The sequence below is a fragment of the Lynx canadensis genome, chromosome X, assembly GCF_007474595.2.
Source record: "Lynx canadensis isolate LIC74 chromosome X, mLynCan4.pri.v2, whole genome shotgun sequence".
In the NCBI taxonomy this organism is placed as follows: Eukaryota; Metazoa; Chordata; class Mammalia; order Carnivora; family Felidae; genus Lynx; species Lynx canadensis.
Window position 1 is genome coordinate 61,903,802 of NC_044321.2, and position 23,692 is coordinate 61,927,493.

The 23,692-nt window shown below is 35.8% G+C and overlaps 1 protein-coding gene across 5 annotated transcripts in view; it reads right to left on the reverse strand.

The window, feature by feature from the left end:
• Positions 1–288: 288 nt before the first annotated feature.
• The window catches only part of CYSLTR1 (cysteinyl leukotriene receptor 1), a 49,517-nt gene continuing 26,113 nt past the window's right edge, over positions 289–23,692 (reverse strand). For 4 of the 5 annotated variants that reach the window (XM_030305184.1, XM_030305185.1, XM_030305183.1 and 1 more), the window contains 2 exons: positions 7,649–7,734; positions 289–4,206 (listed from right to left, as the gene is read on the reverse strand). In XM_030305184.1, the coding sequence (XP_030161044.1) occupies positions 3,157–4,179 (1,023 nt within the window). In that variant the 5' untranslated portion in view covers positions 4,180–4,206; positions 7,649–7,734 and the 3' untranslated portion in view covers positions 289–3,156. Of the gene's footprint in view, positions 4,207–7,648; positions 7,735–9,364; positions 10,777–23,692 lie in introns of those variants that run through there. The other variant, XM_030305186.1, reaches the window with a different exon arrangement.

Consider the following 23,692-nt stretch of genomic DNA (forward strand, 5'->3'; position numbering starts at 1 on the left):
GTACACATGAAGATGAATAGAATAAGTGAGCTTCTTTTCCTACCTCCAGTACAGTACTTACTAAAAAGGGCCAACAAATTTACATTGCTCTAAAATATAATCTCATCTTTCAAGTTCCTAAAAAATTTTCACTGTTGGGGTTACTAAAGGATTAGTAAAAGTTAGATATTGAGGTATATATTTAATTATCTCAAAAGGCCATTTAAAAGTCAATTAAAAACGAAAAATCTTTAGAGTGAAAGCCAGGTGATTTTGAGAACCCCAAATCCCAAAGTTTAGAGTCTGAGATGAGTATACAAAGCCATTTATGTTTATTCTGGAGAACAAAATACAAAACATTGCTTTAACATTTGAAATCGTTTTTTGAGATACAGACCTATATTAGCTGAACAAAATTAAAAAAAGTCAAGTGTATAATGAAAATGAACTTGAATAGCTGATGGGATTTCAAAGAACTGTTATAGACCAAATGTATGTGAAGACTGTGTCATGGTAATGCCACAGGGTATTATATAGTCATTAGAAATTATAAACATTAGAGTCCTTCTAATGTCAATATTCTAGGATAGCATACAATATTCTTAAGATTTTTTTTCTAAATAAAATCATAGGCTTTAGTTCATGGTTCATGTGTTCATGTAAAGAAATTAAGACTGTAGGTTATTTAAATGTATTTTGTCAAATAAACAAATAAATCATTGAAAAAACCCTTGCTTCTACTCTTTATTTTGAAGATAGAACATGGTCTAGCAGGGTAGCATAGAAAATTAAGGAATTGAGCTCTGGAGTCAGACTACCTAGATTTGAATCTTAGTTCTGATCCTTACTAGCTGCCTGACAATGGACATTTACTTAATTTATTTGTGCCTTGGTTCCTAAGTCAGCAAAACAGGGATAAGAATGTTATATATATCACAGGGCAATTGTAAGAATTAAATGAGTTGATATAGATAAAGCACTTAAAACAGAATAAAAGCTCAATAATTATTAGGTACCATGGTTAAAAGGCATATTTTTCAACCTCAAGGAATTTATAATCCCATAAAATGATGATTCCACTTTGGGAGAAAATACATACACATATTAAAAACAGGCAAATAAGTACTAAACAGTTTCATATAAGATACAAAAATAAATGACATTAAAGAATAACAAATCATGGTTAGATTGTAGGTGATTGAATTATGGTATGTTTCTATGTGGGAGAAAGTGGACTGCTAGTGGAAGTGAAAACATAGGAAAACACCTAGAGGTGGGAATAAGTAAGATACAAGTTTCTTTTATGTGCATTAGAATTTCATTATGCCTATATTTTGTTCTAATTCTTTCAAAATTTAGAATCCATGTAATAAATATGAATCATTATTTTTAACAAAACCATCTATATACTTTAAAATTATTTAAAAGTAAAGCTTTAACATCTGTATGTTAACATCTGTATGTATGTTATGATCACATTTGAGTTTCAAAAATGCCCTGTAATAAGGCAGGGCATTAGTATTCTTATTTTATAAATGAGGAAGCTGAAGATCAGAACTCATGTCACTTGCTTAAAGTTACACCACTTGTAAGTAATAGAGACAAGATTAGCAACCAGGTGTTCTAGCTTCCAATTTAGTGCTCTTCTACCACACTATACTTACTGAATAACAGAAAGCTTAGTACATGATAAATGAGGACTGATTTTTTTGATAAATAGTATGTTTGATCTTTGTCTCAACCAAGGAAAAATGGTATAGGATAAAAGTGTAGATACTGCTAAATCTCAGGTATGTTAAAAATAAAAATAAGTAGGCACCAGTTATTACTATGCCTTAGAAGTCCTCTTTATTTCTGTTTTGAGTGTTTTCCTAAAGGGCTGCAACATTAGAAGTGAAATAGAAATAACATACACATGGAAGATTCAGATAGAACTTCTCCTTTCATAACTTTCTTTTTTTCTTCACCATTATCATTTATTTCCTCTGAGGTAATGTGCCTTTTGAAACACAGAATAAAGGAACAGACCACACTTCAGCAAAACCTTGCCATTAATATTATATTTCAGCTATAATCAAGTTGTGTCTTAAGAACAAAGATTCCACTGTAATATAAAACCCACTGTAAATATATCCTTGATACTCCTGTCAATATGCCAATGAAGAAGTAAAAAGTATAAAACAATAATAAAACATAACTTCTACTCATAAATGTATATCATAGAGCAAAATCTCTGACATAGTTGTATAAATATAAGTACTTCTTAAAACAATTTGTAATATCAACATTCAAATTTTTATTCAGAAACCTATTGGAGCTAGTTTTGATACCAGTAATAAGCATGTAGAAGAAAAGTAGAATCCCTTCTCTCTTCTTTAGATAAATTTTAAATTACTTTTGTTCATATATGGAGGTGCCAGTTGTCTAGTTTCTTAAGGAAGGATTGTATGTCATATAGGGAGAGAATTACCTATAATAATGTCAATAAGCCACAAAAACTCCACTATTCTCTTTTGAGAGCCTGGGGTTAGGAGCAGAAGAAAACTGGACACAAACTGTTTTTTGACCAGGTTTATATTCTTCAGTTTCCAGATTGCACATTGCATGGGGCCTTTAGGAGTATTTGGTTGGATATTACTGTTCTATCACTTGCATATTCTATTTTGGAAAAAAAATTGCCCTACTTTGCCTAGTCAGTCAATATTACAAAGAAAGAGGGTGATGGGACATTTTATGTAGGTCCTTGGTTATTCCAGTTCTCATCTGATGACATGCCTGCAAAGGGATATGTTAGGATGATTGGGGACTAATTGCTAATTTTGTATCTTAAAAAGCTATTTCTTATCCTTTGTAAAGTTTTTATTTGAGGAGAAAAACTTTGATCTCAGATCCATTTTTTTTAACAATGCCAAGACAAAAATATTCTTCACCTTTTGGTGAATGATCAAACAAACCACTTATAATTTATTTCATGGTTGTGGACCGAATTTTTAACACTTAAAATATCTTTACGACCCCTAACAGTGTGGATTCATAAATGAGATATATTTATAGGCACACATTCATTTAAGTATTTGTAAATTATTAATGGAAATTCTTATTTTTATTACAAATAGTTTGAGATAATACTTGTTTGGGAAACTCTTTTCATTGATTTGCATTAGAAATAGGTTTAAATTATTCTTCACATATTTCTTCTTCTTTCTCTGGCAAAGAGGCCTTTTTCTTGGGTACATAAGTCACACTGGACAAAGAATGCTTTCTAATTGTAGACAGCCTTCTCCTAAAGTTCCCCCCTGAAAAGAAATATAGGAGAGGGTCAAAGCAACAATTTGATGCAGCCAGAGACAAGGTTATGACCACTGACTTTTGCATTCTAAGAACAGAATCACAGGGTTTAGTTTCATTGTGTAAAAAATGAAGGTGGATGGTGCGTTGAATATGATATGGCATGAAGCTGATCAAAAAGGCAGCTGTCACAACTATGATCATTCCTATAGCTTTTTTACGGCTTGACATTTTTTTGTTCATTGAATTTTTCAGTAAGGTTAAAATGATCATTGTGTAACAGACAATTATAATAACAAAAGGAATAATAAATCCGACAAACAATGACACATAATGCAAGACCAAAACATGATTTTTAGCCTGATTGTCCTGTGGAGGCTCAAAGCACTTGGTATTGTTTTTCTCATCTTTGTAAGATGTGGACATTAAAAATGGAGAACTGGTCAAAATTACAAAAATCCAAATGCCAACACACACAAATTTGGCTTTCTTATGTTTAACCAAATTAATGTTCTGGACTGGGAAAACAATTGCAATGCACCGGAAAAAACTCATGGCTGTCATAAAGAAGATACTACAATAGAGGTTGACATACAAGGCATAGGTGCTGAGGCGGCACAAAAAGTCACCAAAGAGCCAAATGCCTTTGTGAACATAATAGACCACACGGAGAGGCAGTGTACACACGCACAGTAGATCTGCTACTGCTAAATTAATCATGTATACTTGGAAAGCTGACTTCTCATGATATGTTTTTATGAGGACATAGAGCACAAAGCTATTGCCAAAGAAGCCCACAACGGAGATCATAGAGTACAGGGTAGAATACACTTGATTGCGGAAGTCATCAATGGTATCATTGCACGTGTTATTACTGGCAGAAGAAACTGTCAGATTTCCAACTCCATCCATATTTCTCTAGGAATGTCTGCTTGGTGCCTAAAATACATACACACATATATATATTTTTTTTCTTGCCATTTTTTACCAGATAATAAATTACAGGAAGTACTAAGATTTCACTTTGTAGTGTCATTATATATACTTTTTGACCATGGTAGGAAGCACAAGTGGTGGGGAAATGAAGAGATATTCAGCTGCATCTTGCCTCCAAGAGAAGGGTTCGGGTCCTACAGGCTCAAAGGAAACTCTTTTTCCCCTCTTTTTTCCATCCAAGTTTGCCTAATGGACTTACTCTTAATCTTCAAGACCTAGCTAAAACATCTCTGCTTTTCTTTAAGTCATATTACTCTAGTACTATTCTGTAAATCTTCCTTTTAATTGAGTTTGTTTCTCTATTAGATAAAATCTTTAAAGATAGTAGTTTCATAAATATAAATTTCATCTATCTTATATCTACCTATAGTTATATATCTATCATCATCTACCTATTGGAAGAGCATTGAATTCACTTGGAGAATATGATCTAGGTGAAAATGCTTGTTTTCTTCAAGAAAGATGCCTAGGTAACATCTACTGGTTGATGCTCATCCAATTGCTTTAATTAGAGAAAAAAGTTCCAGAGGTAAAACACATTTCTAAAATCTGCACCATAAGTTAAGGCTCTGAGGAAAGATGTAGCATAACTAGTTGAAATATACTTTCTGGGTAAGTGTATTGTTGTAACTGTTTATCCTTGTTCTCTTCCTAGACTCACTCTCAAAGTCATACTATTCAACAATACATTATCATTTCTCTTTATACCAAGGGGTTGTTACTTGGTCTAATTTAGTTAAGTTATATCAAGACAGTCAATTAAGGCAGTAAACAAGCTCTGATCAGATAGAGCTAGGGATGAGACAATGTAGAAGTAATGATTTCTAGTGTTCCTCCAGATTCTTTTATTCTTTAAGAAAGTGGGAGCACCTCATCAATGTATAATATGGTGGATAATTTTTTACTGAAGTCTTATTTCTTGGACTTTTACACAGTTTCTGCTCCCTAGTAAGAAAGAGTTGGTTGGGGGTTGTAAGGTGGAAAGACTGAATATAAAGAAGTCCCAACAGTAGAGGGGACTGATCTTGTCTCTGAATTATAAATACAGAAACAGACAGCTATGGTAGTGGTTGTAGGTGGGATATAACTTCCCGGGTTTACTACTGCTAACAACTTGGCCAGTTCCATTTTTTCTTTGATTAAAAAATTTCATTATTTTTCACCAAGAACTGTTAGTATATGACAAAAACAATGAGGGTGGATATCTAAGATCAAAGAGAAAAACGAGGTGACTATTCCCAACTTCTGGTTTATTTCTCAGGTTTTTTTCCAGCTACCCACCTCTTTCACCATTGGCTCCCTGAACTCAGGTGCAATTATGGGAAAAAGGGAAACCACCTAAGCTTAATCTAGTCTTTTTTTGTTAGCCCTATTACTAGGTTTTCCACAAACTGGGCAGTGTTATGCTGAGGCACTAGATGGTGCTGTTGAGATTTTTGATATAACTTTTGTTTTAAGAACTACACTTGAAAGATATTAGATAATTACCATCTGTCTTTCCTACCACCATCTTTACTCACTACATCATTATTTACAGAATAATTTCCCTATATTGGAGCTTTCAACTATGTCATGCTCTGTTCTAAAACCTTCAATGGTCACTGAGTGCCTTCAGAATAAAATCTAAACTTCTTGGCCTGATATTTAAGGATCTCTGCACTCTAGTTGCAACTGAATTTTCTTAGCTTCTCTTTCACTTTTCCCTTTTACACACTTTATATTTCTTTAAAAAAATGTTTATTTATTTATTTTGAGATAGAGCATGAGCAGGGGAGGGCAGAGAGAGGGAGAGAAAGAATCTCAAGCAGGCTCTGTGATGTTAGCCTAGAGCCTTATGCGGGGCTTGATCTCACAGAGAGATCATGGCCTGAGCCAATATCAAGAGTTGGATACTTAACGGACTGAGACACCCAGGCACCCCTACACACACTGTACTTCAATGAAACAACTATTTTATTATGCTAGGGACATGTGTTACATATTTTCCCATCTGCTATCTTTTTTCATGGTATTTATTTTTCCCTAAATGCTTTTTGTTTCATCTATGTATATGCAAAAACTACCCCCCCTTTAGCTCAAATTACACCCTCCTTGACTAAGAATTTCCTTATCCTCCTTCCACAGTAATTTCTATCATATTCTCTTCTGGGGAACTTTAAATTTATCTTTCAGATCAGCAATTTGTACATATGTGTTGTCTTCCCTTACAGACTATCTTGTTGATATATAAGAAAGCATGTCACACAGGGCTAATACATATATACCTTGACCATAAGTGCTCAATAAATTTTGGTTGAATGAATGAATACATGAATGGTGAACAAGTTTGTTATCTTAAAGTTTTTTTTTAAGTTTATTTACTTATTTTAAGAGAGAGAATGAGCAGGGGATGGGCAGAGAGAGAGGGAATCCCAAGTAGGCTCTACACTGTCAGAGTGGAGCTTGATGCAGGGCTCAAAATCCATGAACCTTGAGATCATGACCTAAGTCAAAACCGAGAGTTGGACACTTAACTGACTGAGCCACCCAGGTGCCTCTTAAAGTATTATTTATAATTTAAAACCACTTAGAGTTATCTTTGCATTGCAATATCATTTAAAATTATTCCACCCTCAGAGCCTAAAGCAAAGTTGCTTCCTAAAGTATTAAGGAAAGCACTAAATAATAAAGCTAACTGTAAGATTAAAAAACATTCATATCTTGACACAGAATGCCCATTTATTTTTCTGTTAAATATTAGAAATTTGAAATTCCCAGATCTTTGAATAAAAGATGCCAAATAAAACTGATAAATAAATTAATGAAAAACAGATGGTCATTTGTTCCATTAATAAACTTTCCAGCCCTTACAGACCAACTTAAGTTTTCCTAGTAATGTTTGTATTTAGTTTCAATTGTTTATTTATAATTAAGTCACATCCATGACTTATATTAGATTATAAAAAGAAAATTATAAAACTTTCAAACAAGTAATGAATCCTGGAGGAGTAGAGATCACTTAGTCTAGGGCACTCATTTCACAAATGATGGCTTTGCTTATCTTAAACAGCATTTAATTCATTTTTATAGAACTTACTATGTATGATACCCCAATAATGAGATCTATGCTGTAAGGATACATAGATACCTAAGATCCCATCCATGCCTTCAAGCAGCTCATAGTCTGTTCATGGAGAGGAGTGATAACTGAGAAGTATGGAGAGGTTACAACACAGTATGATAAGAACTATCTTAGAACAAAGCAAATGGGCTATTAATTGGTTAATATAAACAAGCAATAAACATACATAAAATTAATTTTTGGTGCAGATGACAAAAAAGGTTACTTTGTTAAGATAATTTGCAAGTTGAAGAAACAAGATTGATTTAGAAAATGGAGCCATACCTCTTTCTGACACTGCAGTGCCTTTCACAAATGTTCCTAGTTAGTGGTCAGTGCTTCTTATAATGTAATTTCAGATGAAGCCTAAGCTGAAATCATAAGATTGAAAAAAAAGTTAATGACATTAGAAGTATTCTGGAAGGGTCATGGGAGCTTAGTGGCCTTAAGTACAGATACAGAGTGTGTCATGGGACATCACTGCTTTAGGACAGATTTAGGGCTAGTTATTGGATTCCATGCTTCCTTCTTTTCCTTCCATTCATTTTTACATCCCCAGGGGAGAAACTTGGAATACAGGCCAGGGCTGATCACAGATATTTGTTTCTGTGTGCAGGAAGCTTCCATATCTAAAGATGAACACAGTATCATAAAAATACTCCTCTCTCTATGAAACCATGATATTTTCCCTATTTTCTTTTCTAAACCATTTGGTATTAAGTGTAAAGGGGAAATAATTTGGAAGTTCATATCTGAAGATATAGTTTGCTAGAAAGAAGACTTAGAACATTAAAAATTTCAAATATATCTGTCTGGAATGGTTTAGGGACAATTTTCCTTTAAGGAATAATAGATTAGAGGACCTTGGACTCTTCTCCCTAAAAATCTCATAATAGTAGTTATTGTTTATATCACTAATTTGGCATATATTATATACCTGCAGAAACCAACTGTTTTGTAGTTTGTACAGTTAACTTTTCATGAGTATATGCTTCTTCTCTTCAATTAAACCATATCAGAAAATCTAACAAAGTATACCAAATCTCCAAGAAATGAACAAAGAAGGGTTTTCATGAAACATTAGCAACCTGGACACTTCCCCCCTAAATTTGTATTCCTCTATGGCAATTTCATCCCTGTCTGCAAGGACTACGGAGACTTGCCACTTTTTTATTTATCTATGGTCTAAGTACCAACAAAATAAACACCTTCCTCCAGTTTATTCCTAGCAAGTATAAACACACTGGGCCTTTGTAAAGAACTCTGCTGAAAAAAAGGAAATCACAAGGAAAATAAAGGAAATTCAGAAATATAAAATATAGATATATTTAAAAGTAAGAATCTAAACCTATAGCTATAATATTGTGTTTTGAATCCACCCTGTGTTCAGATAATCATTTTTAAGATGTTCTCCAACTTCTTTTCCCTTTCTGAATTTCCCTCCTTCTCCAGGTAAGGAGTTGACATAGGTAATGTACTACTAGAAGTCTGGATGAAGTATGGACTGAAGGTGGGGAATTAGTCAAATTAGTCAAACTGTGTTGGCTTTTATTCAGCAAACTTTTTTTTTGCTTAGCTTGTCCTAGGTCTCTGTAATCAATAAAGGTATACTGACAGAATATCGAATGAAAAAAGTCTTCTCTGAACCTTAAATTATATAATTCCATTCATTTATAGAGAAAATTAACTTTGGCTCTGTCACAATTTTGTATTTAGACAAAACATATTTTTTCCTAGTGTGGAAAGAGAAAGAAAGTTTATGAATTTCCAAGACCTATCTGTGAGAAATATAATATTACCAGGCTAATGTACTAGTTATCCATTTCCATGGTAGCTGTGCAATTATAACTTAATTCACACTACATGTACAAATAAGTAAATGTCACATTGTCTGGGCAACAGTGTAGTGTTTCCTCAAGTTTGGGATTCTGAGGTGTCTTCTATTTCCTAAGAAATTCTGAGCTTTGCACATAGTGGGCATTCAATACTTTGACTCCTTACCTTTCTTTCTTTTTTTTTCAGTTTCCTAGAGGATTCTTGTCTCTGACAGCAGCTTCTGCCAAAATTAGATTCTACCATTCTTATCTGGGTGATTGGGTGGGTAGACGTCAGACAAAAAAGTAAGAGTATGAGTATGTGATTTTTTAATTTTAATTATTTAATTCAGGAGTTGCTCAGATCTTTTATTTGGGTCATTTGAAGTCCATGAACATGTGTGTGTGTGTGTGTGTGTGTGTGTGTGTGTGTAAATTTCTTTCCTTCAGCCCTTAACTTCCATTGAACCTGTAACATGGTCAAGCTCCAGTGAATGAGGGAAATAAGAGATACAGAGATAATCTGAGAATACAAGGTCCCAATTCATGTACCATAGTCTTTATTGTTGCTGCATTAGAACTACCTACAAACAAGAATGACTTATACACTTTGTGTTCTCTAAGCGTGGTCTGGGTAGAGCTGATGATCTACAAGTGTCCCTAGGCTTGTGTCTTCTATCAAATGAAGATAGTAATAGTGATTCTTTTTTATTTCTAATAAAAAAAGTCATTCCTGTTCTTCTCAATCTAATTTAGTATCTTTCTCCATTAAAGTTCTGCAGTATTTTGTTTTTACTCTTCTTGATCATTTTCATTTCTTGTTTTGTGTCATAGTCATCTCCTGGTTTTTCAATTTAAACTTCTTCATAATTCCCACCCCAGTTCCACTAGAATTAAATAACAAAAAACAAGTCTTATTCTTTTTGTATTTCATGCTATGTACAGTTCAATGTGTTTTAAATATTGGGTGATTTGAATTAATTTTTATATACTTTCATTAATGTCTTATGAAAATAAGAGAGAATCTTTGCATGGAGAAAGACAATGAACATGGTACAAAGTTTGTAGAACTGATAGGCATAAGACCTGGACCATCCTCAGACTATGGTGGGTGATTAATTGTGTGATCTTGAATAAATCACTTCCACTCTGTGATCTTTTCACTTATTTGCAATTAAGTAGGTTTATATTATATGATCTCTGAATTTCCTTTCAGTTTCCCATTGTATAAAACTATGAAGACCAGGGTACTTTTTTTTCCTTGGTTTACTTTAATCCTAGGGAAAAAAGAGCAAGTAGGATGAGAAATCTATGGCTTTACTGAAGAGAAATATGGACAAAAGTTGTTTGAAAGCTTGATTTAAGACTATTAAGATATTCCCTGAGTTTTAGGTTAACATCTGAAAATACTCAATTCTTCTTTGAATGTATTAGCTGCTCTCAGGATATTAACTTGGTCAGAACCTCTAAAGGCAACACAAGCATTTTTAGTGGTTTCTAAACTAGTGCTAATCTTATGATGTAAAGCTGTCCCACTTTCTTTTGTTTCTTTAATTTTTAATTGTTTTAAATTTACATCCAAATTAGTTAGCATATAGTGCAACAATGATGAAAGGAGTAGATTCCTTAGTGCCCCTTACCCATTTAGCCTATCCCCCCTCCCACAACCCCTCCAGGAACCCTCTGTTTGTTCTCCATATTCACGACTCTATTCTGTTTTGTCCTTCGCCCTCTTTTTATATTATTTTTGCTTCCCTTCCCTTATGTTCATATGTTTTGTCTCTTAAAGTACTCATATGAGTGAAGTCATATGATTTTTGTCTTTCTTTGACTGACTAATTTCACTTAGCATAATACCCTCCAGTTCCGTCCACGTAGTTGCAAATGGCAAGATTTCATTCTTTTGATTTCCAAGTAATACTCCATTGTATATATATACCACATCTTCTTTATCCATTCATCCATTGAAGGACATTGGGCTCTTTCCATACTTTGGCTATTCTTGATAGTGCTGCTATAAACATGGTGGTGCATGTGTCCCTTTGAAACAGCACACCTGTGTTCCGTGGATAAATGCCTAGTAGTGCAATTGCTGGGTTCTAGGGTAGTTCTATTTTTAGTTTTTTGAGGAACCTCCATACTGTTTTCCAGAGTGGCTGCACCAGCTTGCATTCCCACCAACAATGCAAAAGAGACCCTCTTTCTCCACATCCTTGCCAACATCTGTTGTTTCCTGAGTTGTTAATGTTAGCCATTCTGACAGGTGTAAGGTGGTATCTCATTGTGGTTTTGATTTGTATTTCCCCGATGATGAGTGATGTTGAACATTTATTCATGTGTCGGTTGTCCATCTGGATGTCTTCTTTGGAGAAGTGTCTATTCATGTCTTTTGCCCATTTCTTCACTGGATTATTTGTTTTTTGGGTGTTGAGTTTGATAAGTTCTTTATAGAATTTGGATACTAACCCTGTATCTCATATGTCATTTGCAAATATCTTCTCCCATTCTGTTGGTTGCCTTTTAGTTTTGCTGATTGTTTCCTTGGCTGTGCAGAAGCTTTTTATTTTGATGAGGTCCCAGTAGTTCATTTTCACTTTTGTTTCCCTTGCCTCCAGAGACGTGTTGAGAAAGAAGTTGCTGCGGCCAAAATCAAAGAGGTATTTGCCTGCTCTCTTCTCAAGGATTTTGATAGCTTCCTGTATTACATTGAGGTCTTTCATCCATTTTGAGTTTATTTTTGTGTATGGTGTAAGAAAGTGGTCCAGGTTCATTCTTCTGCATGTCGCTGTCCAATTTTCCCAGCACCACTTGCTGAAGAGACTGTCTTTATTCCATTGGCTATTCTTTCCTGCTTTGTCAAAGATTAGTTGGCCATACATTTGTGGGTCCATTTCTGGGTTCTCTATTCCTTTCCATTGGTCTGAGAGTCTGTTCTTGTGCCAGTACCATACTGTCTTGATGATTACAGCTTTGTAGTATAACTTGAAGTCTGGGATTGTGATGCCTCCTGCTTTGGTTTTCTTCTTCTATATTGCTTTGGCTATTCGGGGTCTTTTCTGGTTCCATACAAATTTTAGGATTATTTGTTCTAGTTCTGTGAAGAATGTTGCTGTTACTTTGATAGAGATTGCATTCAATATGACGATTGCTTTGGGTAGTATCGACATTTTACCAATATTTGTTCTTCCTATCCAGGAGCATGGAATCTTTTTCCATTTCTTTGTGTCTTCTTCAATTTCTTTCATAAGCTTTGTATAGTTTTCAGTGTATAGATTTTTCACCTCTTTGGTTAGATTTATTCCTAGGTATTTTATGGTTTTTTGTGCAACTGTAAATGGGATCTATTCCTTGATTTCTCTTTCTGTCGCTTCATTGTTGGTGTATAGGAATGCAACCTATTTCTGTGCATTGATTTTATATCCTGCAACTTTGCTGAATTCATGGATCAGTTCTAGCAGGTTTTTGGTGGAATCTTTCGGGTTTTCCATATAGAGTATCATGTCATCTGCAAAGAGTGAAAGTTTGACCTCCTCCTGGCTGATTTGGATGCCTTTTATTTCTTTGTGTTGTCTGATTGCAGAGGCTAGGACTTCCAATATTATGTTGAATAACAGTGGCAAGAGTGGACATCCCTGTCTTGTTCCTGACCTTAGGGGGAAAGCTCTCAGTTTTTCCCCATTGAGGATGATATTACCGTTGGGTTGTTCATATATGGTCTTTATGATCTTGAGGTATGCTCCTTCTATCCCTACTTTCTTGAGGGTTTTTATCAAGAAAGGATGCTGTATTTTGTCAAATGCTTTCTCTGCATCTATTGAGAGGATCATGTATTTCTTGTCCTTTCTTTTACTGATGTGATGAATCTCGTTAATTGCTTTGCGGATATTGAACCAGCCTTGCATCCCAGGTATAAATCCCACTTGGTCGTGGTGAATATTTTTTTAAAATTTTTTGTTGGGCCCGGTTGGCTAATATCTTGTTGAGGATTTTTGCATCCATGTTCATCAGGGAAATCTCTCTATACTTCTCCTTTTTACTGGGGTCTTTGTGTAGTTTTGGAATCAAGGTAATGCTTGCTTCATAGAAAGAGTTTGGAAGTTTTCCTTCCATTTCTATTTTTTGGAACAGCTTCAAGAGAATAGGTGTTAACTCTTTCTTAAATGTTGGCTAGAATTCCCCTGGAAAGCCATCTGGCCCTGGACTCTTGTTTTTTGGCAGATTTCTGATTACTAATTCGATTTCCTTATTGGTTATGGGTCTGTACAAGTTTTCTATTTCCTCCTGTTACAGTTTTGGTAGTGTATATGTTTCTAGGAATTCTTCCATTTCTTCCAGATTACCCATTTTATTGGCATATAATTACTTATAATATTCTCTTATTATTGTTTTTATTTCTGTTGTGTTGGTTGTGATATCTCCTTTTTCATTCTTGATTTTATTTATTTGTGCCCTTTCCTTTCTCTTTTTGGTCAAACTGGCTAGTGGTTTATCAATTTTGTTAATTCTTTCAAAAAACCAGCTTCTGGTTTCATTGATCTGTTCTACTGCTTTTTTGGTTTCGATAGCATTAATTTCTGCTCTAATCTTTATTATTTCCTGTCTTCTGCTGGTTCTGGGTTTTATTTGCTGTTCTTTTTCCAGCTCCTTAAGGTGTAAGGTTAGGTTGTGTATCTGAGATCTTTCTTCTTTCTTTAGGAAGGCCTGGATTGCTATATACTTTCCTCTTATGACCACCTTTGCTGTATCTGAGAGATTTTGGCTTCTGGTGTTATCATTTTCATTGACTTCCATATACTTTTTAATTTCCTCTTTAACTGCTTAGTTAGCCTATTCATTCTTTAGTAGGATGTTCTTACATTTCCAAGTATTTGTTACCTTTCCAAATTTTTTCTTGTGGTTGATTTCGAGTTTCATAGCATTGTGGTATGAAAAGACACACGGTATGATCTCAATCTTTTTGTACTTACTTAGGGATGATTTGTGTCCCAGTATATGGTCTATTCTGGAGAACGTTCCATGTGCACTGGAGAAGAATGTATATACAGCTTCTTTAGGATGAAATGTTTTGAATATATCTGTTAAGTCCATCTGGTCCAGTGTGTCATTCAAAGCCATTTTTTCCTTGTTGATTTTTTGACTGGATGATCTGTCCATTGCTGTGAATGGGGAGATGAAGTCTCCTACTATTATGGTATTACTATCGGTGAGTTTCTGGATGTTTGTGATTAATTGATTTATATATTTGGGTGCTTACACATTTGGTGCATAAATGTTTACAATTGTTAGGTCTTCTTGGTGGATAGACCCTTTGATTATGATATAATGCTCTTCTGCATCCCTTGATACAGTCTTTATTTTAAAGTCTAGATTATCTGATATAAGTATGGCTACTCCAGCTTTCTTGTTGACCATTAGGATGATAGATGGTTCTCTATCCCCTTATTTTCAATCTGAAGGTGTCTTTAGGTCTAAAGTGGGTCTCTTGTAAACAGCATAAAGATGGATCTTTTTTTCTTATCCATTCTGTTACCCTATTTTTTTTGATTGGAGCATTGAGTCCATTCATGTTTAGAGTGAGTACTGAAAGATATGAATTTATTGCCATTATGATGCTTGTAGTGTTGGAGTTTCTGGTGGTGTTCTCTGGACCTTTCTAATCTTTGTTGCTTTTGGTATTTATATATATGTATATATATATATATATATATATATATATATATATACATATATATGTTTTTTTTCTTCATCTTTTCTCCCCTCAGAGAGTCCCCCTTAAAATTTATTGGTTTAGTGGTCACAAACGGCTTTAATTTTTGTTTGTCTGGGAAACTTTTTATCTCTCCTTCTATTTTGAATGACAGTCTTGCTGGGTAAAGAATTCTTGGCTGCATATTTTTCTAATTCAGCACACTGAATACATCCTGCCACTCCTTTCTGACCTGCCATGTTTCTCTGGATAGGTCTGCTGCAAACCTGGTCTGTCTTCTCTTGTAGGTTAGGGACTTTTTTTCCCTTGCTGATTTCATGATTCTCTCCTTGCCTGAGTATTTTGTGAATTTGACTATGATATGCCTTGTTGATGGTCGGTTTTTGTTGAATGTAATGGAGGTCCTCTTTGCTTCCTGGATTTTGATGTCTGTGTCTTTCCCTAGGTTAGGAAAGTTTTCTGCTATGATTTGCTTACATAACACTTCTAATCCTATTTCTCTCTCTTCCTCTCTGCGACCCCTATGATTCTGATGTTGTTCCTTTTTATTTTTTTTTTCAACGTTTTTTATTTATTTTTGGGACAGAGAGAGACAGAGCATGAACGGGGGAGGGGCAGAGAGAGAGGGAGACACAGAATCGGAAACAGGCTCCAGGCTCTGAGCCATCAGCCCAGAGCCTGATGCGGGGCTCGAACTCACGGACCGTGAGATCGTGACCTGGCTGAAGTCGGACGCTTAACCGACTGTGCCACCCAGGCGCCCCTGATGTTGTTCCTTTTTAATGAGTCACTGATCTCTCTAATTCTTAAATTGTGCTCTTTTGCCTTAATCTTCCTCTTTTTTTCTGCTTCATTATTCTGCATAAGTTTGTCCTCAATATCGCTAATTTTCTGTTCTGCCTCATCAATCCTTGCCGCCACTGCATCCATCTGTGATTGCAGCTCAGTTATAGCATTTTTAATTTCATTCTGGCTATTTTTTACTTTTTTTTTTTCCCCGCAGAAAGGGATTCTAATCTGTTTTCGACTCCAGCTAGTATTCTTATTATTGTGATTCTAAATTCTGGTTAAGACATCTTGCTTGTGTCTGTGTTGGTTAAATTCCTGGCTGTCGTTTCTTTGTGCTCTTTCTTTTGGAGTGAATTCCTTCCTTTTGTCATTTTGAATGGAGAAAAGGAATTAATGAGGTAGAAAAATTGAAATTACAAAAAAAATAAAATTAAAAAATGTAAATATTAAAAATTAAAAACACATCCACAGAATAAAATCGAATAAATGTTGATAGATCCTAAGTGTGTTTTGTTCTGGGTGTTGAAAGTGCTTTGACAGATTAGAGGAAAAAAAGTGTGAAAAAGAAAAAAAAATGAAATTGTTTGAAAATTTGAAAAAACGAATACACTGAAGTAGACTAAAATCAGATGGTGGGGTAAAATAGAATTTGAAAAAGTATACACAAAAGTAAAAATACAATAGAAAAAATTAAAGAAGAATATTTTTAATAAAAGTGAGAATAAATATGAAGTTTTTCTTTTTCTGTATTCAAGAAAAAAGAAAAGAAATTAAAAAGAGAAACTATTTAAAAAAGAAAGAAGGGGCGCCTGGGTGGCGCAGTCGGTTAAGCGTCCGACTTCAGCCAGGTCACGATCTCGCGATCCGTGAGTTCGTGCCCCGTGTCAGGCTCTGGGCTGATGGCTCAGAGCCTGGAGCCTGTTTCCGATTCTGTGTCTCCCTCTCTCTCTGCCCCTCCCCCGTTCATGCTCTGTCTCTCTCTGTCCCAAAAATAAATAAACGTTGAAAAAAAAAATTTAAAAAAGAAAGAAAAGGAAAGGAAATCATTTGAAAATTTAAAAAAGTGAATACACTGTAGTAGACTACACAAAATAATGAAAATAAAATAGAATTTGAAAAAATTTACGTAAAAGCAAAAAATATAGTAAAAAATTAAAGATATTTTTAATAGAAATTGAAAGTAAAATGAAGTTTTTCTCTTTCTGCATTCAAGAAACAAAATGAAAAGTAGAAAAAAGAAAAAGAAAAAAGTAAAAAGGAAATTGCTTGAAAATTTGAAAAGTTGAATACACTGAAGTAGACTAACATAAAATGATAGAAGTAAAATAGAATTTGAAAAAAAAATTTACACAAAACTGAAAAGTATAGTAATAAAAATTAAAAAAAAATTTTTAATAAAAATTGAAAATAAAAATGAATTTTTTCTTTCTGTATTCAAGAAAAAGAAAAGAAGTGTAAAAGAAAAAGAAAAAAAATAAAAAAGAAAATTGAATAGATGAACCTGCTAACAGATTGAAGTAGGACTGAAATTACTTTGTTTTCCCATAGAAGTCAGTCTATGTAGCAGTTTGTAGTCCATAATCTAAGCCGGCAGTAAGACTTGTGTTCTTGAAGAGTGAAGTTGGCCCAGTTGGGAGGGGCTCAGTGTAACAGCTCCGCTCGCCTTTAGATAGCACTGCTAGCCTACTGGGGTGGATTGTTGCAGTGTTTGTAGGTGCTTATGTGCATGAGCAGGAGTGGTGAATATGTCACCACCCAGCTACCCAGTGTCTTCCGGATCAGCAATCGTGCACCTGTCCTCTGTCTTCAGCTCTCGTCCACTCCCCGCCTTTTCACTCTCTGTGACCAGGTCCCAGGCAGTACCTCTCTCCCAAGTTTTGTCTCAGATGTGGCTGTTTTCCCTGGCGCCTTACTTCTGAAGGACTTCGGCTTTGACCCGTTCTGCCCCTCTGCAGGAGGGTCTCACTGAGCAATGGCCGAATGTTGGCTGCACCCAGGATTGCTTGCTGGACCCTGTTGCTGCCGGTGCCCCGAGACTGCGGCCAAGTGCCAGCCCACCCCAGAAAAAGTTTTCGAGATAGTGTAGCAGCAGCATTTCAGGGATTACAGAAAATCACAACATACATCTGTCACCAGGCTTCACCCTTAATGGCCTTGTTCAAGCACCAGTGAATGTGGCCGTTTTCCGAGGTCTGCTGGGACTAGGTGGTTTCAACAGTCTTCACCAAATGTCCTTCCAGCAGTGGAACCGCTTTTTCCTGTGTGGCCCGAGAACCTCCTGGACCCCACTCTGTGCCTGGGGATTCACCCTTCCCACCAGAGCACCTCCAGGTATTGAGCTGTGGAGTTGCAGACTGCACTCCCCTTATTTACAGTCTTAACGGAACTTAAACCCTCTCCTTTCTTCTTTCTCCTTTTTTAGTTTAGTCCCTGCGGATATTTCCAGTTTTTCACTTTCTCTCCAGCTGCTTTTGGGGAGGGGTGCTTTTCCCGTATGCTCCCCTCCCCAGTCTCTATCCTCTCTCCACCCACAAAAGGGGTTCCCTACCTTTTGCGGCTTCTCACCCCCCAAATTCACCTCTCCACGCCACGTACCTGCTGAATTCTGTGGTTCAGGTTGTGCAGATTATTGTGTTAATCCTCTAATCAGTTTTCTAGGTGTCTGACTGTATTTCATGGACGTGAGACACCCAAAAACCTTCCATGCTATTCTGCCATCTTGGCTCCTCCCCCAAGATGTCCCACTTTCTAAGGCTCAGAAGTCTTTCTAGCCAACCTTACCTTTTTTGTTTTACAATAACAAGTTACACCATCTCTTGTTCTGGTATTATGAACACCATTCTTCTTGTTCTGGTAGTATGAACACCATTCTTCAGATCTAACAGAGAAGCCCCTAAAGTCATCTTTGCTGTTTCCTTTTTGTCATCTCTTGTATGAGATGCCCATCCTACTTGATCATATGGTATTAGGGTGCCAGGATGAACAGCACATCCATTCATATCTTAGCTAATATGTGAAATTTATCCTGCAGAGTATATAACAAGCCTTAATTTCTGTTAAAATGACATTGTCTTTAGGTCATTCAATCCCCAAATTTATCAGACTCTGTCATTGCCGTTAGATGGAAAGAGTCTGGAAGAGTTTTGTTAAAGCTGATAGTGGCAAGAGGAAAATAGCAAAAAGGCACTGGAAATCTGAGACTTGAAAACACTGAAGTTAAAATTACAGATAAGGAAAACACCATAGATGCTGGGGGTGGGGGACGGGAGGAGGAATCTGACTCCTTCCCAATTTTGCTCCAGTTCCAGCTAACTTTTATATAGTCTGATACTAAGTCTTAATCTTTCCCTCTTCATTTATCTTCATTCCTACTGTTACTTCTTCACTTCTGGCTCTCATTACCTCATACATAGATGACATTATTACCTACTTTTTACATGCACTTTGTATTTTAACCATGCTGAACTTTTGTAATTCCTGGAGATGTTTCTCATACCCCATTAATTTCAGGCTCTTTTCTCTCAAAATCATCTTACACACCACTGCCACACTGGTCATTCTTTTTATTCATTTATTTATTTTTTTACAGTGGTCATTCTTTAACCTTTGGATACACCAATCTTTTTGCTGTTCAAGAGCCTACAATGACTATAATAAAATGCCAACCTTATATTTCAGGCAACCCCCTCCACAATCTAGCCTTAATCTCCTATCCAACCTTCTGTCTTACAGAGAAAGAAAATAATGGAAGAGGCCAAAGAACTACCAGCTGGAGAAAGGAAAAATCCACTAGTAAGTACGAAAGAGTGCTTAGAGTTCTCAGACAGAGAGCCCTGAAATAATATGTGGCATCTTTTTGGATGTACAGTTTTCTCAAACTAAGATATTCTGTATAATGAAAGTGACAGTTCAACTATTGTAATAGGGACTCTTGACAAACTTTGGTCAGGTACAAGGTTACTCTGACATGCTAGTTTAAAATTCTGATTGTTGAGACAGGCCTGTGTCTTGTGTGTAGTATAGGAATGAACCAAAGTAAGCTAATATCCTTGCTCTTCAGATCAGTGATTTTTTTTCCTGAGACTATGTGTTATAATACCATTGTTTAATTTATTCTTAATGTTATCTTGTCATCATTTATAAGTATCCATTGTTTTTACCCAACCCCTTCCCCCCAGGTCCACTTCCAGCTTTGCCCCACTTGAATCATCTTTTGAGAAATGAAACATCTATTTTGAAGTTGTTATTTATCCAATATAAACAAATCAGAAACATTTTTGTTTACTTATAGGTAACATCTTGAGAGGTAGTCAAGTGTACGTGATGTCTCTAATAACCCTAATTAGGGGAGATGCCAGAGCCAACTTTAATCAACAGAATGACAGGTGGGAGTTTGTGTTCTGGCATTTGGACTCTAAAATGATCTTAGGAGAACTTAATTCTGAAATTTGCTCCCTAAAGACTGTGAAAAAGAATTTGAAAACACAAAAATAAGAGCAGCTGTATTAATCTGAATTTGGGGACTTTATACTACTGATCGCATTTTGTTGGAATAAAGCAAATTACAAATCTTTTTACGTGGGAAAAATGACTCACTCATTTGGATTATTAAGTGCCCAAGGAAAAAAGTTAGTCTGCATTAGGGGAGAAACATACTTTCTATAAGGAGCAAGGAGATGATGTGAACATTTACATTGAGCCCACTTTGTTTTCCAAAATATAGGAAACCAGTGAAATATTTCAAAATTAGAGGTAAAGGAACATGGTTGATTTTAAGATAAGTTTGTTTGCTTTAAAAATGTATGTTTTTGAAAGGTAGATATTGGTTATGGTGGTGAGGGGATAGCAGAAAATTTCTTCAGTTTACATCCTGAACAAGCAAGAGGACTACTGTTGTTTAAAATACCCAAAACTCACAGTTAGGTTATAAACTGTAGTTATTTTAAAGTTTACAATTTGAAAGAAACATCCAAATAGAAAATATTTAGATTTAAGAACAATCTTAAGGAAAAATATGGCAATTGATTTTAAATGTTTCCAAAAGACCAAAGAGAATGAAGTTCATAAAATAGTGATTGGATTAGGAGGTCAGTGGTGACCTTAGAGAATACATTTACAATATAAAGATATTGGTAAAAATACAAGACCAGTATGTAGTAAATACTAAAAGAGGAGCAGGAAGATGGCAGCAGAGTAGGACCCTAGGCTTACCTCATCCCACAAACACAACTAGATAACTATCACATCATCCAAAATACTCCAGAAATTGACCTAAAATTGGACAGAACAAACTCCACAACTAAAGGTAGAGAAGACTGTACACTTAAGAAAGCAGGAAGTGTCAAGACATGGTATAGCAGACAAATGGATTTCACGTGCTTTGGAAAAAAAGGTTCTATGGTCCTTGGAGAAGGGCAAGAGAGAGATAAGAACACAAGGAAATTCACAAGGAGAACATTTCCCCAAAGCCATTGGTGTGGAAAACAAGAGGGGCTGAATTTCGTGAGTTCTTGCAACCAGCAGGGATTAAAATCTAGAGTTTAAAAGGTCAGCAGGATTGGCTGGGATAGAGCCCGGAAGGCACTGAGCTGCTCCTATAGAGAAGACAGGCAAACAACCCCAGAGGAGGACAGCATGAAAGCAATCATTTGAAGAACACTTGGGGCACACAGTGGGGATATTATTTGCTCTTATCAGAGCACATCACTGAGAGCATTTATGGACACACCTGTCAGGGAAAGGAACTGGTTGGCCACCATTTCCTTTCCCTACCCCTCAGCATAAACACAGAGCCACCTACAGGAAGCAGTACAGCACAGACACTGGCTGCCTAACTTGCTTATACCAAGCTCCAACCCTTTGGCTCTGGTGGAACTTCCCTTCTCAGTCATGCTTTCCTTAGTCTGGCAGGACTTTCCACTGGAAAACCAGTAAAATCCCTACACATGCCATGTCTCCCAACCAGAGAGTTTTACAAGGCCTCAGTTCCAGTAAGGGTTGTGACAGGTCTCATTTCACAAGCAGACCAGAGCACACCTAGCTAAAACTCATCACATTCAGATCAGAGACCAAACATTGCCCGCAGTAGGCAAGGAGAGCCTCTGTAGATGACTGGGATGAAGGACACAGGAGCCAGAATATAACAGCAGAGCACACACAATACACAATGGAGGCATTTACTGAAAGCCGACCTGGGCATTACATATCTTCTTCATAAGACCATTACTTTCAGGAGAAGAAGATATAAATGGCTTTTCTAACACAGAGAAAGTAGAGACTTAGACAAAATACGAAGACAGAAGAATTTGTCCCAAATGAAAGAACAAGATAAGGTCACAGCTAGAGATCTAAGTGAAACAGATATAAGTAACATATCTGATGGAGAACTTAAACAGTGATCATAAGGATACTCAGTGGGCTTGAGGAAAGAATGGAAGACATATGGGAGGCCTTTACCACAGAGATAAAAAAGTTAAAAAAGAATCAGAGATGAAGAGTGCAATAAATGAGATCAGAAACATGCTTGATGGAATGAACAGCTGACTAGAAGAATCGGAGAAACAAATTAATGACCTAGAAGACAAAATAATGGAAAGCATAAAGCTGAACAAAAGAGAGAAAGAAGAATTATATAGCACAAAAACAAACTTAGGGAACTCAGTGACTCCATCAAACATAGTAATATTCATATTATATGAGTCCTAGAAGAAGAGAGAGAAAAGGGGGCAGAAAATTTATGTGAAGAAATAATAGCTTTGCATAACACTCTCCAGTTCCATCCACGCTGAAGAGTGTTATGCTAACTGAAATAAGTTATACAGAGAAAGACAGATACCATATGTTTTCACTCTTATGTGGATTCTGAGAAACTTAACAGAAGACCATGGGAGAGGGGAAGGAAAGAAAAAAAAAGTTAGGGAGGGAGGGAGCCAAACCATAAGAGACTCTTAAAAACTGAGAATAAACTGAGGGTTGATTGAGGGTGGGAGTGAGGGGAAAGTGAGTGATGGGTATTGAGGAGGTCACCTGTTGCGATGAGCACTGGGTGTTGTATGGAAACCAATTTGACAGCAAATTTCGTATTAAAAAAAAGAAATAATAACTGAAAACTTCCATAAACTGGGGAAACAGACATCATTTTGAAAAGGTTCCATCAAAATCGACAAAAGCAAGTCAACACCAAGACATAATTGTTACTAACTTTGAAAAATAATAAAGAAAAATTGTAAGAGGAGCAAGACAAAATAAGTCCTTAACTTACAAGGAAAGCCCCATAAGGCTAGCTGGAGATTTATCAACAGAAACTTGGCAAACCAGATGGGAGTGGCATGACATATTCAAAGTACTGAATGGGAAAAACCCACAGCCAAGAATATTCTATCCAGCAAGGCTATCATTCAGAATAGAAGGAGAGATAAACGGTTTCTGAAACAAAACCTAAAAGAGTTTGTGACCACTAAACCAGCCCTGCAAGAAATATTAAAGGGGACTCTTTGAGTAAAAAGAAGAGACCGAAGGAAACAATATAAATTCAGGAAACACAAAAGCAGTAAAAATGAATATTTCTAAAAAAATAAGTCAGGGAATTCACACACACACAAAAGGGATATAAAATATAATAACATACATCAAAAATGTGACAAGGAGAGGAGAAAGGAGTGAGTTCAAACTTGAACAACCATCAACCTAATATACACTGCTATTTGCAGAAGAGGTTATATGCAAACCTAAGGTTAACCATCAAAAGCCACTAATAAATATGCAAAGAATAAGGAGAAAGAAATCCAAATATATCAATAAAAATCAGCAAAACATGAGAGAAAGAAAAGATCAGAGTAAATCTCTAGGAACAAGCACAAAAAAAGTAATGAAATGGCAATAAATACATATAAAAATAATTTTGATGTAAATGGACTAAACACTCCAATGAAAATACATAGGGTGTCATAATGGATAAAAAATCAAGACCCATCTGAGGCGCCTGGGTGGCTCAGTTGGTTGAGCATCCGACTTTGGCTC